The sequence below is a fragment of the Stegodyphus dumicola genome, chromosome 11, assembly GCF_044657685.1.
Source record: "Stegodyphus dumicola isolate Sdum_Otavi_A_Nest chromosome 11, ASM4465768v1".
NCBI classification, from domain to species: Eukaryota; Metazoa; Arthropoda; class Arachnida; order Araneae; family Eresidae; genus Stegodyphus; species Stegodyphus dumicola.
Window position 1 is genome coordinate 136069665 of NC_140778.1, and position 14465 is coordinate 136084129.

Genomic DNA, 14465 nt, shown 5'->3' on the forward strand with positions numbered 1-14465 from the left:
CTATTTTTCCTTATTTAAAATTTACTATTTTAAACAAATACTATATATAAATAGTAAAATATTTCTTACTATTTTGCCTTATTTAAAAGGAATCAACTTATTGCTGACATTAAGCTAAATAATAAAAATAGACCTGTTTGACATTAATTAATTTAACATTTGCAATATTTCTGTCTTAATAACAGAACTTTTTCATACTTTCATTTTGGGGTGATTACTTACTTGCATCTTGATAAAAGCAATTAATAACATAACTAACATTTTATTGTTGCCCAAACCAAATTTAAAATAAATTGTTACCACTCTAGGTAAGAATTGTAAGAATTGGAGGCTCCCTTCAGCCCACCTGGACACGAGTGTCCCCATAGCTCAAAAGAAGGGGCCCCGTATCTCCACAAACGAGGGCAGCCAGTAACCCAGCCACCCCCAAACAACAAACAAAAATACTAAATCAAAGCTAAATAAGCACATCTAATACAAAATTACAGACTAACAAACAAACAAACAAACAAAAATCCATAAACACAAATTCACAACATAGAACACGACAGATATCTAAAACCCATATAAATACAAAATTCGATTTTAACAGAAGATTCCTACTAGCACCCTATTTTCATTCATAAACCTCATTAGAGCAATAGAATATGATTTAAAAACTTTAAAATTAATGACACTTACATTAAAATCAGTAATGTTAAAAATTTGTCTAATAGGGGCTGTTAAACTACAATCAACCACAAAATGCTTAGTATCACCATCAACCTGACAACTATTACTAATTTATGAGTAATTGATATCTTTTAAATATAAATGTATAAATTGTTGTTGTTTAAATATAATGAGTAAGTTCCGGGAATTGAGCTCTAGTGCAATTCCTAGAACATATATTTTACATGTTCTAGGAATATCGGCCAGAGACAAATCTTAACATTTTTATGCAATGTGGTATGCAGTCGATCTTCATTGCCCAAATCACATTAAATATTCTCATTGCATGCATCAAGAACTTTAATCAGACTAAGTACACAATGAAAATTTATTTTAAGACTTCAAACACAAATACTATGTTTTGACAGCCGGTCTTTGTGTAGGGTTGCTGTATTTATTGGCAGGAACATGGGTGTAAGGCATGCTCCTTATCGCTATCACCAAGCAGCTACCCCATGCAATATTATTAGTCCAGTCCAGTTATTTGACTGACACAGGTCTAATTTTGTAGCACTGTTTTTGCAAAGTGCAGTTTTATTTATTTATTTATTTATTTTTGAAAGACAGTGGGAAAACTAAAAATTAAGTAAGTAAAAAGTAATGATTTGACAAAAAATGTTTTAAAATATGCATTTTAGAGTACTTTTATATTTCTGCTACTACAAACTAACCTTTATAGATGTAAAACAAAGTATATATATATTCTAGCCAACATTTTTCGAACTCTTTGAATTACCATTGCTAGGAAAAATTTCTGATCAGTAAATTTAATTTGATTTGAAAAAGTACGTGAAAGTTTAATGACAATTTAGGTTAGAATTATGGAAAGTTTTAATGTTATTATATATTACCATGGGTGTGTTTTTGCTTTGTTATAATTTTGTCTTGATTTAAAATAGACAAAATTCAATCTTAGGTATATGCTTGTTTTGCAGAAAAGTTCTATAAATTTTGAGGGAGAGTTACTTAGATCGCTTTTCTTCTAACTACAAAAGTACTCATCATCATTTCCTAGAAATATGCCATTTAAACTGATAAAATAAATAAAAAATATAAAATAAATAAAGAAATAATGTTGTAGTGTAGCATGTATTAAGCTCAGAGATTAGCTTGAGACCAATCGACCAAGTCGGAAGCTGTACTTCAGTGCTTTGCCGTGAAGCTGTCTTCACCGATATAGCCTAAAGGCTGTATTGCTGATTGTTCCAGCATGTTTATCGTAGTTTTTTTGACTGTATTGTATCTTTAAAATGGTCCAGTGTAATACTGACGAATAAATTGTATTTTGATACTACATCAAGTGTTGTCATCAATCACTTCAGATCCGCGAACCCGTAGAATGCAACAATATTATAAGTTATCAAATTATTGAAAACAACTAATTATAACTAAATGTACTAATTAATAATAATGATAATTTTAAATTATTAATGGTAATTAATAAATATTATTCAAATAATTAATACTTAATTAATGGTTAAATATAAATAATTAAGTTTATAAATAATGGAAGATTCTTTTAAATGAAGATAACAAGACATGTTCAGCATTGTATTAATGTCATCTCTTTGTTGCTGTTCATGAAATAATGTAAGAAGTTTTATAAGAGGGAAAAAGAAAAGGCAGAATTTTTTTTCAAAGCTGTACTTTTCCATTAAAACTTCCTTCCATATCCTCATAGTGCTTCCAGAATTCTCACTAGTCTCCTTAGTGACGCTTTAATTAGAGCTTAAATTCAGATGAAGACCATCTGAACTGCTTCTTTGGAATGGAATTTTAATTTCAGCTGGAGCCCCAACTAAAACAAGGTCCGATAATTTTTATATTTCACTTTTTAAAATTAATTTACTAATTTATTATATTTCCATTTATCTCTTTACATTTTTTAATTAAAATTTAATTATATATTTATTTTAATTTGTATTAATTTTATTAATTGATTTTTTCCCCTTCGTTCCTCACAGTTTTCGATAGGGCTTCGGCACTTCTAATTTTAGAAATTAAACTGTGGCATAAATGAAAATTATTTTTTGTCTTATTGTGTATGAATAAACTTTTTTGGAAGTAGAAAAACATTTTCTGCCAAAATCATATGTATATTTTCAAACGGAAATCTGAAAGTTTTATTTATTTAGCATGTTATGTAAATAAGTCTCTAATTCTTCTTTCAGAAAGAACCTGCCATAGGAAATGGAAAGCCTGATTTTCGGTTGGCTGCAGCTGGTATGGCATTCTGCGATGTTCGTATTAAGAATACACAATGGTAAATTTTAAACTTCCTAATATTAGGGGTTTTTATACCTATTATAAATTAAAATTTAAAAAATTCTAATAAACAATAATAAATAAACTGAATATTAATTAAATAGTTAAATTGCTGAAACCTACTGTAATTTAGTGGTAATATAATCTAAAATCAAAATCAAAATGAAACTTAAAAAGAAATTAAATCATACTCAGATACAGATAACTCAAACCCAAACAAAATTTATTCAAATAGTGTTAATAAAATTATTTAATTTTACTGCAGAATTATTTAATAAAATTTCATTTATATGGGTGTTATGCCATGATTGTGTACACTGTTTGAACAAATTTTATTCAGATGTTACTTTAATATATCTAAATATGATTTTTTGAATTTACTTTTATTATTCTTTTATATTTTAGGTGAATTATATTTATATTATTCTTATGCATTTTTTTATATTACTGATTTTTTCCTGCCATATTATCATCTATATTTTTATTAAATTATTTATTATTTATTTAAATTATTATTATCCAGAGCTTGTCTGTGCTTTCATGTGATTTCTGCTGAATAAGAAACATGTTATTAAGTCTAGTTATCTTAAGGAGCATACACTATGGACTTTAAAAAGACTATTGAAGAATTGTCTTCTAGCCTTATGAAACAAAACAAAACTCAGAAGAAGAACGTATAAGACCCTTTTATTCGAGCAGAAGCTTAACAATTTCCCAAGCACTTCTGGCTTAACAGAAATACGTAATGATGGACAAATTCAAAATGTGGTAGATTAGACTAATGACTCGCAGGGTAATTTAATGCGCAGCCAAGGCTCTGGTTTGTACAACAAAGCTAAATGGCTAGAAGCACTGAACACCACTGAATCAAATCACCGCTGCACACCACTAAATCAAGTTCATGGTTCTCCTGGACCAGTTACAAGCTCTCATTTTCACACTTTGCTGGCTGATCAGCAAAACATTAGAATGAGATTGCATTTTCATTGTACAGTTTCATTGTGTAAGAACTACAAAACATTTGTGATCTTTTGGCAAAATAACATGTGCTAGGAAATAGTTAAAAAAAAATAAGATGTTCTAGGTTGACATGAAGCCATGTTTAAACATAAGGTAGGACATTTAGCAGGGAACCCAACTACTTTGGCAGCTGTAGCTGAAATGAATGGCTCGATTTCCTCTGTTTCCCCATTTTTTATTGCTTTCTGCACGATTGCTACACTCAGAATCATTGTCAGATATATAGTAGAATGGAAAAAAATTACACTAGTGTCGATTTCTACTGTTTTTCTGACACTTTGAGGCTGCTTTTATGCCAGAGTTTGGGGATGATTTTAGCTTTCTCCCATTTAGTTATTGAGTATATATGCTCTAAGGATGTTTCACTAAAGATGTGCTATTTTTGTTGATATACTGCTTAGCAGAGAGTTTGTAGAACGATATTGATTGTTTTCTAAATGTTGTACGAATGTACTAAGGTCTTCATTGTATATCAGGATAGATATCTGAAATGCAAGAACTCATTCCAGCTCCAGCTGATGAAGCAGACAGGTTGTTGAAATGTGGAAACTCCTACATATGATTAAATGTGGCTACAGCATGTCAATATAGAACATTTTGTGCATGTGTGCCTTTTATTTTTTAGATCTTATCAGCAGTTAAATGGTAAAGTCGCTGAACACTTTACCACTCAGCTACTGATAAGATCTAAAAAATAAAAGCTGTGTTCATTTCCGGCAAATGGGCTGGCTGAATGGACATTTTCATATTTTTCCTAATGCGTAACATGGATGTAAGCCAGTTTCCCTTAAAAAGTACTCCACGAAGTCATCTGTCACTTAGGCAGATAGCCCTGAAATATTTTGCTGTAATTAAAGAAACCAAACTAAATCAAACCTTTTATTTCTTCAGTAGGACTGAGTTTGCTTGGGTTGCTTTCACTTCATTTCTCAGCAAACCTAGTAAACACCTGATGCAAAATTCAATAAATATTAGTGCAAGATGAATAATTATTGTCCCGAGAACTTTTGAGTGAAAAGGTTTGTAACACCTGTCTTGGATTCAACTGCACTAGCTCACATACAATCAGACTGAGGGGCTACATCAATTCTGCTAGTGAATTCTCTCACTAGAATTTCTAAATTCGTAAAATGAATAGCGACACAAATTATTTAACTTTAAATTTATTCTACCTCACCCCTTGTAAGTGTTAAATTAAAATTATACAACACAAAATTACCAGTCACCTTGATCTGGCTGAAACATAAGCTTTTATCAAACTCCTTAATTTCATTTATCTTAACAGAGGGTACAAACTTTGTTTAAGACCACAGCAGACATTAAGGCTTATCAAACCAAATCTGTTCTTCTTATCACTGTTTTATTTAGTTCGAGATCAGCTTTAGACTCGTCGAAGAGATAACTTTTGTTGTAAATGTCACTTCTCGTTGGACTATCTCGATAATTATCTCCAAAACTGACTGACTTCCACTCCGTTCTTCATCGTGGGCATCCTTCTGACCGCACTAAATTCCCTGCACCACTTTCAGGCGTGTTGAACGGACATACACTTGTCACCGTATACTTCTGTCAACTGATGATGAATATCCATGGGTAAAGTCCCTTTGGCATGGAAAAAGGGAATTATGGTACGAATCTCACACTTGGCGGGAGCAACAATGGGCACTTCCATCTTGAACGGCTGCTGAGCCAAGACTGAGTGGCACATCAAAATGCAGCCGGGCAGAATCGAGAGTGGGTAAACAGCGGTGTTGCTGGATTTTGCCTCGCAGCATCCCATGTGGCTGAAGCATTTTGGAACCTTATTTCTGGATTGACCTACGTATTATCAAAGCAAGGTCTGAAAGTATATATGCAACTATTTTATAATAACGCACACATATAAGGTCACAAACAGCAATTCTATGATAAATAATAGTAAAATAACAATAAAATTATGTTAGCAACGTGTAATTTTATGATTTTGGAAGGCTGTGTTTGAAATAATTGATCTATTTAAATTTATTTTACAGCATTGTGGTGTAAAAGATTGTTTGTTTTTCTTAATATATATATTTATTTCATTTGTTAATATGTGTCTAATTCCTTGTAAATGTAGTTCATTAGCAATTTCCAATTTATACATTTATAATAGTAAATTATTATTTATTTTTAGGTCTTACGAATTTCTTATTGCAGACTATCAGGGAATATTAATGGGCTATTACATTAGGTAAGCTACTTTTACACTGGTGAACAATTGCTAAGAATGGATCACAGATGGCTATATATGGCTTGTCAAAAAGTAAGTGTAGTTGGATGCCAAGTGAAATAAAATAATTCCAGAATATTAGGGCATAGCAATAAAGATAATTTATTGTACTCTGAAATCCAGAAGGCTTTGAAAAGTGTTTAACAGACAAAATGGTCATTTTGTGCAGAATATATAAGGGTGAAAAAAATGCAATTACCGTCCATAGGCATTTTGGCTTAAGATATCAAAACGGGATATAGTGACCATAGAGGGTGAGGCAAGATTCCATCTGTTGTGTCATGCTTCGCACAACATTATCTAGCAGCTGCTGGAGTAATTTATTACAATCCTCTGTCAGTGCACGTAGGAAGGATGTAGTTGTTTATTGGAGGGCATTGTCGACCAGCAAGACTCCTCCCCAAAGCATCCTAGAGATTTTCAATAGGATTCAAATCTGGAGAACGTGCCTGGCAAATGAGGTGTTGAATATCCTTGCTCTCTAGACACTCCTGGACAGTGACTGTTCTATGGCATGGTGCATTGTCATCCATGAAAATAAATTTATCACTGACAGAATCATGGAACATGCAAACATGAGGTAGCAGAACATCAATAATGTATCGTTGGCCAGTCATAGTCTCACATGGAAGCACATATTGCAACGTATGGGCATCAATCATGATCCCAGTTCATGCCATGACATTAAATGTAAGATACTTATCTCTTTTCTATATGTTTGCTGGAGTATATGCAGTACCACTGTAATGCCACATCAGTTGTCATGCATAATTAAATGAGAGACTGAATTTAATTTCATCTGAGAATACTACACAAGCCCTGTCATCTTCCTTCTGGTTGCAATGCAGACTACAGCATTGCAAATGATCTGAATGGTTACTTCTAGATAACGGAATGCACTCGATATGAATGTGGGTACATAGTCCTTCTTGACGCAGATGTCTGTCTACAGTTTTTCCTGAGATTTGTTTGCCAGTATCAGCAAGTAACTGATTTCCTACCTCAGTAGCTGTGCTCTTCCGGTTCCTTTTTGTCAATAGCACTATAGATCTATCTTCTGCAGGTGTCATACTGCAAATGCAACGTTCCTCGTGACGTTTTCTACACATTCTATTTGTGTGAAATGATTTCCAAAGAAGCAACACTGTGGCTGACGTCAAACTCTAGCAACATCTGTTATTTTTTGCCCTATTTCAATCTTGCCAATAATATGCCCGTGCATAAAATTATCTATGATGTTAGGAAGACATACCAAAAATTGCAAGTTTGTGAATTCATTCTCTCCTGTTAAATTTTGCTTTTGAACAACAACGATCAGTAACCGTCAAAACCTTTATATCGCTTATCATTGCTGTGAACGATTTCAAGAATCCAAAATTTGCTCACACACACATATCTTACTGTATTCTGCACTTATGCTAATTTCCAGATTCTCCTACTTTCCATTTTGTGATTGCCATCATTGCCACTGTCATCAGTCCTTAGCAATTGTTCACCAGTGTAATTAAAAGAGTGATAATGCCAAATGTCAACTTATGAATTTTAGTGATGCAAGTTATATTAATGAAGAATTATAATCAGTGTTTTATTACATATTAAAATGTTTCTTTTTCTTTTTGTTTTGCTTAAAATATATGTGTCAAAATAAATTTTCTTAATGGTATACTGTCAATGTTACAAATCAGTGTTATGTATGAAGCAGGCATGATATAGAATGCTTTGGCAATGTATAAAATTCCGAAAACTGGGTATATGAAGAGATTAATATTTCACACGTTTCTTAGACAATCTATGTAATTTGATTTCCTTCCTTATTATAATATGTATGTTCATATATTATTTTCTCCAATTTTCTACTATAACAAAATCTCATACTTTAATCTTTTTAATAAAAGCCTTTTCAAAACTCTTTTATTATTATTATTATTATTATTATTATACCTAAGGAGCATTTCTCATTCTTTAGAATACATGTCTTTTAAATAGAAACCTTTTCATGACTTTCTTTTAATAATTTGCCCAAATAGTATTTGTCATTCTGCTCCATGTCTAGAAAGTTCTAACCCTGCTTTTATTTTAGTTGGTTAACTTTTGGTCCTAGACATATACTTCCAATTATAAAAATGTTTTAAATGATGTAGATTCATGTTTTGGCATTTTTACATTTAAAGAAATCAATTTTGTAACAATTATGTGAACTAAATTTTTATACATTCCTGCAATCTCTGTACTTGTATTTAAAAAAATGTTATACTCCTTATAAAAAATAAAACTCACAAAATTTGACTTACATGGATCAAAAATTAATCAAGATATTTAATTTCACAGTTTGCCTTGTCTGTTGTCATTTTCAATTTGCATTGAGCAATCAGTTGGTAAATAGATTAGAATGATTCAAGGTTAATTTTTTCCTTCTTAAACTTCATCCAATGATATTTTGTGATTTACTAGCATCTTCAATTCATAATTTTGTTACATAAGCTGAAAGAATTTTCGCACAAGTAATTTATAAGTTTTCAAAGTTTAAAAGTATATTATTAACCCTTTGATGCGCACGATATTATTTATATAATTTTTTAACTAAGAACTCTAGAAATTGAATATTATGATCCTAGAGACAAAAAATATATGAATTAAAAAAAACTACTCTTGCCCATTGTTCTCGGGGTGGTGGTCGCACTGTGAAACCAGCGCACATCTAGGACTATGAAACTGAGGTGGTAGGAAAAACAAACTTACATTTTCTGTGCGCGTTTCTAATAAATGACAAAATTTGTGAATTTTAAAAAAATGTATGTGAGAGCTGCATTATATGTAAATTTTTTACATGATTTTACAAAGTAAATCATAAAAAAAATTAAAAAATAAACATTTATGTAATTTTTCTATAGCAGTGAAAATAGAAGTACCTACATAATAAGGACGTTCAGATAAATGGATGAAAAAACTCGGTAAAATAACGATTTAAAAAAAAAGAAAAACAAAAAAAAAAAAAACAAACTTCTTCTGTTCCCCCCCCCAAAGAACCAAGCTTGTTTTGTCTTTTTGGTACGTACATAGACCCACATTGTACGTTTCACACATGTATCTTGTTCTATGAGGTTTCTTTCTTGTGCTACAAAATGTACACTGCCTGGATCTAAATTTCGTTGTTATATGTCCAGCGTTATTAAGTTCCTTTTCATCTGGCATATGAAATTTTTGGTTTTTTATGTTAATGGGAGGGGGCCTTTGCGTTTTGGTATGGATCATTCATTTTCCATTCATATTTATTTTATTCGCATTTCCTCAAAAAATATTAAAAAAATATTTTTAATTTAAATAACACTTTTACGTGATTTCTATTTTTAATTATGGCAAAGTATATTTACAGTCAAAAGTCTTTAATTCGGACTCGTCGGGACTTCGGCGATTCCGGATTATCGATTTTTCCGGATTATAGATCATCAGTTTAAATCTGGTAAGATGGCATGCGGAAATTATAAAATTAAAATATGAAACCGTAATTTATAAAATAATGAGCAATTATGATCTAAAGGGTATCAAAATTTACTAAAAAAGAAGCTTAATATTTATTTGTTTACTTTATTAAACATTTCTTTCAATGCGCGCATGCGTAAAGCATACATTACGCATAGCCGAAATTAGAAAATTGCAACCAGAAAACTATTTGATTTGTATTCGTGATATTTATAATGATGAGGAATTTGATTTAAATCATATCAAAGACGGAGTACATCGAGATGAAATACTACATTTAGTAAGGAATTATAAGCCGAATAAAATAAAAACATCTGCCCTGAAGATAACGATAGTGCTGACAGATGAACTTCCAGTTCATTGCGCGACGCGACGCCCCCCCCCCCCCGCTCAGAGCAGCGTGAAATTGATAAACAGATTTCGGAACGGATAGATAAACAAAGGATATGCCTTTATCCATTTTTTGTAGCAATTCCACTTTTTGTTTGATGGACATCGAAACATACTTCCGTTTTCTAGATCCTTTGGGAGCTCCAGCATCGGAAATTCTATTTGACCTAATCGAAAGTTCAAGCTTACTTTTATAAAATTGCTCTTACAGTCTGCAAAAAATAATAAGCCGGATCCAATTCGAAGATTAAGGAACAACGCAATCATCAACATTAACTGAAATAGATAATTAGATAATTTTAGCTTATACCATCCGTTATACATTAAACGCGCACTCAAAAACATATTCTGCGCTTGCGCAGACACATATGCGCAGTCGTAAAGGTGCGTCAATGCGGCGCATGCGCAGATAGATTTTAGCTTTGAGGTCCGGATTATAGATCATTCCAGATTATGGGTGTCTGAATTAATGACTTTTGACTGTACATTAAATTTAAACCACATGAAATTAGTTGTAAAATCACAATACTAGCTCGGAAGCACGTGTGTTGAGGTCAGAGAAAAATCTCTCGAAAAGATGGACCTTTTCACTGGGCAGGTGCATGTATTGTTTAGTAATAAATAACTGTGTGGTTTTAAAGCCCCTTATCTATATCCTTATAAAAATAAACATTCCTATTTGAAAAGCATTGTGAAGAGCAGTGATTTCAAGGTGCGATCACTGAGCCTCTAGAGGATTGTGAGCATTGTGATGTAATGCTCTAGTGGCTCAGCGGTTGTGCCATGAAACCACAAAGCAAATGCCATAAATATAGATAGGGTTTTTTTATATATGCCGTTTAATTATTGCTATTCTTTTATTGTTTATGATAGAAAACGTGATGTTATTTAGTCTCATTGAAAACGAATTTTAAAAGGCATCCGATTAAGTAGTAAGACCTAAAACATGTAGGATTCAGAAGCCATTTTGTGTTATTTATATGTAAAAGATAAGTAATGAATTGATTTTCACTCAAAAATTTTAGAAAAAAGAGGGGAAAAATATTCAAAAATTGGAGTTTCAAGGTGCGATCCCCACGCCTCAAAGGGTTAATCATCAAATCAAACCTAAATGAATGGTTTGAAAAGAACTTAAATTGAATTAATTTGTTATTTTGACAAAATTAAAAGATATCAATAAGAATCTTTTTGTCATTCAAGACACTTTTGTAATCAGAAGTATATCTCTATGACCAACAGTTGCAAAAATAAAGGATGGACATGGTGTATAATGCCTAAGTATATTACATGCCATGCCTAAGGAGTATATGTGTAAAACGAAAATGATTCTGATATTTCATATTTTGCTCTAATATGCGAGGCATTCTACATACTGCTTAGGTTCTGTATATATTCTATAGAATGCTTACTTTTTACTATTGCAGGTGATGTACATCATTCTAACTGGGGGAAAAGTAGCAACGAAATGAATGGAAAAAAATTTCTCTCAGTATATTAATTGAAATGGTGAAAATTATTTTATTCAAGTTAACTGTTTCCCTGTTTGCAACAGTGTAATCTGCCTATACCAATTGCTCTAATCAATATAATAACAAGCAGTGACCTTATCTTTGGATGCTTGCTTGCAGCCTGGGGAAAGTATTGTTATATGTGTGCAGATTTGTAATAGTTTGAATGCACACAGAACTAATGATAAGCTTGATGAAGTTTATTTTCCCAAAAGAAACACTTAGCAGCTCTAGAACTGTTTATAAAAGTACTTGTACAGTTCTTCTCAATTCGACAGACTACAATCAGTAGTTACCACTTCAAACTAATCAGAACTAAAACTACTAAACACTGATGCTTGAACAGAGATCTCTCAATACTCCAAAGTAAATTCTGAACTACTAACTCAGAATGGATGCTCTCTCTAGTCTTATATAGTTTTTCCTTTGCAGAAAAATTTCCAGTACCATCTACTTCCCGAAAGTACTGGAAGGCATATACACTTACATAGGGCCAGATACAGTTGTAATTACATAGCGATTTTGGGCAATTTCTTGCCAAATTTGGGGAGGAAAATTAGCCAACAAAATTATTGCCAGTTTATCGCTATTTCTCCAATTTAGCAAGAGAGCAATTTACCTCCCTGTAAACTTATTTTTCTATTGGTGCTTTGCTATCTCGAGAGCTTTTATATTACATTATACAAAAGATCATTACTTTTGGAAGCATGAAATATAGACCCTACTGAAGACGAAGTAGCAAATTCTCGCCATGTCTCGAAAAAAACAGATGACTGCCGACAAAGGCTATAACAACCTTTTTATTTTAATTAAAGAGAACATGCACTCATTTGGTGCTTACAATTTAACCACCTCTTGTGGCTGGGTAACTTAATGCAAAATAGTATATGCAGACAAATGTAATTAAATTTCAACTACACTACTCCTGTTTCAATCTAAATCTGATTTATTGGCTGCACACAGCAAAGCTGAGTCTAGAATATCAATATAAATTAAAGTAAGTGCCTAGCACAAAATATTCAGCAACAGAGCTATTTGCAAACATGCTGCATAAACTTGTAACTAATTGTAACCTTTCCGCTGAATTATCGGATTCCATAACCACACTTTTTAGCCTTTGTTGAATTGATGTCCTGTAGCTGTCATGTAGCGTTGAAGCTACATCTTCTCTATTGCTAAGTTGACTCATCTCGTGCAAAACTGTGCATCGTTTCAAACTGTGCCTGGAAACCTTGAATGTTCTCCTTAGGCGATAAAGGCATGTCTGGAAAGTGACCAAAGAACAGATCACAAGTAAATCAAGTCCACAATCAAAGAGCATCTGGATTGAGCTGGTAGTCTCATGAAGACCACCGTGATAGGCCAGTAAGATCAGAAATAACTTCTGGTCCCAGTGCTGTTGGTTTCTGGAAACCTTTAGCGAGTGGTTAAAGATGGCTTTAATAAACCTTTCTACCATGCCATCTGGCTGTGGATGTAAAGGTGTCATTTGGGTTTTGTCTATGCTGAGTAGTTTGCAGAGTTCTTTAATAACAGTTGAGATAAAATTCCTTCCTTGATCAGAGAGCTAGTATATAGCCCTTCAAACCTGGAAATCCTTATTAACCTGAAAATTATTGTGGAAACCTGGAAATTACTATGGCAGTCTCTTGATCAGGGATAGGATATGCTGCAGTCCACTTTGTAAAGTAATCAGTGACAACAAGGATGTATTTGTTGCAACAGCAGTTCATGGCAGATGGTGCAGGATGTCAATGGCAGTGTGTTCAAAAGTACTTCCACATTGTAACATTGCAGCTTCCTTGGTTGCATTGCTTCAGTCCTTTATGGCGTGCACAATCATCGCAAGATTGGCACCACCTCTGCACATCAACTTGTGCTTTACTCCTGTAGAAGCGCTTTCGAACTCTGTGCAAAGATGACAGCAATCATTGCTAATCACTATATTGATCAAGATAGCAAGGGACCCTTGTTTGGTTTCAGTCAGAGTTTCTCCTTCAAAACTGGAATGAGCTGTTACATACTGTTGTGCTGTAAGGAGCTCAAGATGTTGACCAGCAACAGATGCTGTCTTGCTCTTGATCGTGATAAATTCATGGACCTAATCTGATTCAGTATTTCAAAATCAGGACGATGACTAATGATAAAAATGTATATGCTGTGTATTCTATGTTTGTAAAAAATTAGATGTTTAGTAACCATCTGCAAAGTGATCCACATTTGAATAAGGTAGATAATTAGGTACTGTACTGTTATTGGGATTGGATTCAAAATTGTATGTATATTTGCATATATATATGGATGGATGTGTTCATATATGCATGTATATATGTACATACATATGTATGAATGCATATATATGCACACATATATGCACACATATATGCACATACATACATGCACACATGCATACTTTTCTGAATCTGGTCCTGATAGCAGAAGAGTATCAACATTATTACAAAGAACACTGAAATTATCTACGTGAAGAGGGTTGCATACTCACATTTCTAAAGAAACTAGTATGCATGCACGATGCACAGTGGAAAGAGATTTAGTGGTCACTACCATCATATAATGCAGAATGGGAAAAAAAAAAAAAAAAAAAAAAAAAATACAAGACCAGTCATCTCATTGACTGGTTGTCAGCAGTTGAATTGTAGATTAATCTTTTTGTATTCAATTGCCTTATTTAATTATGGCTAAGCATTCTAGAGCTGTTTATCTATAGGGAAGAATTACTTGTAATTATTAAAAAGAGTCAATGTTGAAAGTGGTTGCAGTAAAATAAGATGCTGGACAAATAATAAATAAACTAATTGCATGGTTTTATGAATATAAGA

At 32.6% G+C, this 14465-nt stretch overlaps 1 protein-coding gene across 4 annotated transcripts in view; it reads left to right on the forward strand.

Annotated features, from left to right (window-relative positions):
• Positions 1-14465, forward strand: part of LOC118183815 (NBAS subunit of NRZ tethering complex-like) — a 255307-nt gene that overhangs the window by 24358 nt on the left and 216484 nt on the right. For all 4 annotated transcript variants that reach the window (XM_085827241.1, XM_085827243.1, XM_085827242.1 and 1 more), the window contains 2 exons: positions 2883-2974; positions 6152-6208. In XM_085827241.1, the coding sequence (XP_085683367.1) occupies positions 2883-2974; positions 6152-6208 (149 nt within the window). The remainder of the gene's footprint in view (positions 1-2882; positions 2975-6151; positions 6209-14465) is intronic.